A 5,000-nucleotide genomic window follows, 5' to 3' on the forward strand; every position below is an offset into this window, starting at 1 on the left:
GGAGTACCCTGAGTTGGGAGTGTTGCTGTTATTATTATTATTAATATTATTTGGATCATCGAGAAAACGACAACAACAATAATAATAATAATAATAATAATCGGACAAAACTGTCCCCAGAAACTTCCCCAACATGAAAAACGTTTCTCATGGTGTTTCAAACGTTTGAATCAGCGGACAAATATTCCCAGGAACAACAAAAACACTCCACTTCGATTCAGCATCATGGGAAAATATTAACGTTTTACTTCGTAATTCTGACGTTTTCACCACCTAAACTGAATTTAGGTAACAATAAATATAACAAACGTTCATTTTACATTCCAGACGTTGTACTACGAGGAACGCCTTTCAAAGCAATGCATTATTATTATTATAATAATAACAAAAACAAAAGAAGACGTGAGAACATTTCACTTCATACCTCAAACGTTTTTCCATTATCCAAGACCACTTGCATAATGATTTATATACATGAAAAATGCAAAAACGTTCAAATCCCTCACTAATACTCCCAAGGACACCGAAAACGTTTTCCTTCGCACCTCAAAACTTTAAGAACGTTTGAAAAAGGTAAAGTAAAAACACTTCACTTCATCTTTCAAACGTTTAAGCAGCCAAGACTGCTCTAACACATTAAAAATGTTCTATTACATATTTCAAATATCAGAAAAACCCACATCCTTCCCCAAGGAACTATAAAAACGTTCGACTACACATTTCAAAAGTTTAAGCAGAGAAGACCGCATAAATCATGTAATACACATAAAAATACATTAGAAAAAATGTTCTACTACACATCTCAAACATCAGAAAAACCCACATCTTTTCCAAAGGAACTATATAAAAACGCTCGGCTAAATATTTCAACCGTTTAAGCAGAGAAATCTTAAAAATACATTAAAAGACGTTCCGCTACACTCTTCAAACATCCCAAAAACCCAGATCTTTTCCCCAAGGACCTATAAAAAAAAGAAAAACGTTCGGCTTCATATTTCAAACGTTCTAATCGCCCAAGACGGGATCCTTAAAGCTTACGTACATAATATCCTCGGGGGAGCGACCGGCAGTATTTGACCAGTGGCCCGATTTATGAAGACCCGGCCTAAGCTCTCCCACAGCCTCTAATAATATCTCGTCCTTACTTTCTCCGTTTTCTCTCTCTCTCTCTCTCTCTCTCTCTCTCTCTCTCTCTCTCTCTCTCTCTCTCTCTCTCTCTCTCTCTCTCTCTCTCGTACTTTCACATACGTTTGTATAACTACTTGTGTTAGTGTTACTCATTGAGAATGACATGTATTGATTGTATACATCTCATTGTTTGAAGTTACCGTATTTTGGACCAAATGACAATTAATGCTAATATCACTGTGGGGAATACAATGAGCTATTATCTATCTATCTATTTATTCTATAAGCTATTATCTACCTATCTATCTATTCTATAAATGCTATACTTTATATATCCCATGAGAAATGTATTCATTACTTGCGTTATATAGAAATAAATAACCTGAGGTAATAGTTGAAATGCTCCCTCTCTCTCTCTCTCTCTCTCTCTCTCTCTCTCTCTCTCTCTCTCTCTCTCTCTCTCAGCCAAGGTTTATTCAAGGAATGTCAGCGAGGAATCTCTCTCTCTCTCTCTCTCTCTCTCTCTCTCTCTCTCTCTCTCTCTCTCTCTCTCTCTCTCTCTCTCTCATATAGACGAAGGATTGACTATACATGCAACACCTACAATTATGGATCAATGAGTATTATCACACAATGTTATGTATGAAAAAGGTAGTGGTATATGCTTCTCTCTCTCTCTCTCTCTCTCTCTCTCTCTCTCTCTCTCTCTCTCTCTCTCTCTCTATGCCTTTCTTACTCTCAGGTGGTCCCTTAAAACAACCGAATAACTGCCATTGTTCGAAGATAAGTGTTCCCAAATTGAGACGTATTCCAGCTCTCTCTCTCTCTCTCTCTCTCTCTCTCTCTCTCTCTCTCTCTCTCTCTCTCTCTCTCTTAAAGGAGAAAGCGTAGCTATTTATATTAAGAATATACACGTATTTAATTATCAATTTAGTGAGGAAAAACTATTTATATTTCTAAAAAAAAATGTTCTTCAAAAAACGAACTTTATGTAGAAAAATTATATATTAACATTTTCTTATGCGAAAAATGTAAGTCCATATACTATACTTCTACTTCTCTCATTCATAAAAACTTTGAGTTCATATACTATATTTCTCTCATTCATTAAAACTTTGAACTCATATACTATACTTCTGTCATTCATAAAAACATCTTTCCTTCTCTGACGAAATTCCTCTCCCTTTCAGAATCTGCTGGACAAGTTCAACCCGGCAGCGAGGCAGCTCATAACGGCTGGGAAGGCCTACCTCAAGGCCTTACACGGTGAGTATTAAAAATGATTCCGTTTTTTCGTTCGCTTTTCAATCCCCATGAATGTGGCCCTACATTGCAAGGGTAAGGGTGGGAGATTTTCCGATCCAAATTAGCTTTTCGCTTCGGGTTTTCCCTGCATGAACACACCCTTGAACAGGCTCCGGTGTTGAATCTTGGATTTTCAAGGCCATTTTTCGTCTTCAGTTTTCTCTACCTGAACGAGCCCAAGTATGGACGAGAGGAAATTGAAATTTAATCCAGTCTTTTTTTCTTTTCAAGGATATATATAAAAAGGAGTACCCTCTCAAAGATTCGTGTGATAAAATATTCTGATTATAAAATCAGGGTCCTATAAAAGCAAAAACTAGGCCTTTTAGAAAATAAAATAGATACAAAAACAATTTTTCATCATATACAGCCGGGAGTATGTTAAGTAAACTTAGGACTATTGCTCTTCAACTATATACAAAGTCTTTTACTATTGCGTACAGTATCCTGGTGTTTTCGAATTCAAAAACTACATGTAACGAAATTACAGTTATTTTTCTAAACTAGTCCTCTGGTTCTCGCCTAACCAAGCGTTTTCGACCCTGTTATCAAGACGGCTTTTCGTTTTCACTTTCCCCTGCATGGACGAGGCCTACCGTGGACGACTGTGGGGGTTCCTAATATGGAAAATAGTTGGGTATACAAAGGTGCTATTACACCATTTACATAGAGTACAACTTGTATATTTGGAGCAAAGTGGGTATAATATGCCCATTTGCGGGCATGCCAGCTATAATGGGAGTGAAAAGTTTGAGTTACGGGGGCAAGAAAGTTAGTGATGTTTATTTCGTTCAACTAGATAGTACAGGAATGCTAATTTAACTTCTGTTTCACTTTCCAAACTGTGATACTCAGAAGACTTTGTGAAAGAGATGTGATTTTAAAGTTTTTACTGTTAAAACAAAATCTGAGCTAAAACCAGTTTTACTCCACAAAAATTAAAACAAAATGAAATATCTCTCTCTCTCTCTCTCTCTCTCTCTCTCTCTCTTTTCTCTCTCTCTCTCTCTCTCTCTCTCTCTCTCTCATTTGATTCTACTTGAAAGAGATGGGATTTTAAGGTCTTACTTCAGAAAAATTAAAAAATTAAAACATATACAAGCTCTCTCTCTCTCTCTCTCTCTCTCTCTCTCTCTCTCTCTCTCTCTCTCATTTGATTATTCCACTTGAAACAGATGCGATCTTGAAGTTTTTTACTACTGCAAAAGCAAAAAGAGTAAATTTCAAAAGTAAAACCATGCAGAAGGGACATTCTCTCTCTCTCTCTCTCTCTCTCTCTCTCTCTCTCTCTCTCTCTCTCTTTCAAACACACACACACACAAACATCATTTTACTTAAAAGGAGATGATTTTGAAATTTTCTTAGTACTGCCCAAAAATAAAAATAAAAAATATAGAAGGCACCTTCCCAAGAAAGTCTTTAAATTGGAAAAAAAAAAAAATTGCCAAAACAAAAGGGTCTTTCCCTGCCAAACTCCAGAAGCAGATGAGGTCGGTATGACCTCGCTGCGGCCCAATTTATGAAGCAATAGAGGTCATTCGCAGCCCAATATCTGGCAAAAATTATGAAGCATCGGGATAGCAATACAAATTCACGATATAAAAGAGGCAAAAATTCTTGGAGAGAAGATACAATCTTGAATTTCTTCGCCTGTGTGTGCATCTGTACGTACGTGTTTAAAACATGCGCATGCTTGCGTGTGGATTTATAAACACGTGAATACGTGGATGCACCAGAAGCTTTTCAGGTATGAATGCACTTTAATGAATTTGTATGTATACGCTTGCACTTATGAACATATACATGTATACATGAACATAAGGAGATTTCCTGTAAATGTCTGCATGTTAAATATATGTATACTTTATATACATGTGTGGCTATACCTTTAGTCCCTTCAAGTATGTATATATATATATATATATACGTATATATATATATATATATATATATATATATATAAATATATATACATACAATATAAATTTTAAGTACACATGTAAAACTCCATTTCAAGATTTTTTTATATTCAGAACTTCCCCAAAGCATTTTGGTTATTTATCGGAATATTCAAAAACGAAAAAAGTACTAATCTTTGCAGGCCGCAAATCTCCGTGGAGAAGGAATTATAGGGGAAGGTAGAAGGAGTGGAGTGAGGAGAAGTAAAGCAGAAGGAAATGAACGCTGGAAAAAATAATTCAAAACGTTAAATCATTAATAGGATATATATTACCATTATGTTGCCATTTCTCTTCTTATTCTTCCAACGTCATCTCTTTATTTTTCTCATTCAATTCCACTCCTTGTGACTTCTCCTCTTCCTCCTATTCTACCTCAACTTTGTCTCCCTTCAACTCTCATTCTTCCTCCTCCTCCTCCTCCTCCTCCAGAGTCTCCGAATGTCTTCTCTCATTCTTCACTGCTTCCTCTTGCGCTCTCGTATACAACTATCATTTTCCCGGCTTCTTCCTACCTGTCTTAGACAACTGCTTCTCCTCCGTTACCTCAACCTGCTCATCCTCCATCTTCTCAATTTCAGCGTCTATTCCTCCTCCACCTTTACTCCA

The 5,000-nt window shown here is 36.4% G+C and overlaps 1 protein-coding gene and 1 long non-coding RNA gene across 3 annotated transcripts in view; one reads left to right on the forward strand and one right to left on the reverse strand.

Annotated features, from left to right (window-relative positions):
* Positions 1 to 5,000, reverse strand: part of LOC136852969 (uncharacterized) — a 335,646-nt gene that overhangs the window by 193,053 nt on the left and 137,593 nt on the right. The gene's annotated exons all lie outside the window — the stretch shown is intronic.
* IRSp53 (Insulin receptor substrate 53 kDa) overlaps positions 1 to 5,000 on the forward strand; it is a 246,589-nt gene that overhangs the window by 107,145 nt on the left and 134,444 nt on the right. Inside the window, exon 2 of the mRNA XM_067128035.1 lies at positions 2,319 to 2,394. Within this exon, the coding sequence (XP_066984136.1) occupies positions 2,319 to 2,394 (76 nt within the window). The remainder of the gene's footprint in view (positions 1 to 2,318; positions 2,395 to 5,000) is intronic.

The sequence above is a fragment of the Macrobrachium rosenbergii genome, chromosome 26 (assembly GCF_040412425.1).
Source record: "Macrobrachium rosenbergii isolate ZJJX-2024 chromosome 26, ASM4041242v1, whole genome shotgun sequence".
Lineage (NCBI taxonomy): Eukaryota > Metazoa > Arthropoda > Malacostraca > Decapoda > Palaemonidae > Macrobrachium > Macrobrachium rosenbergii.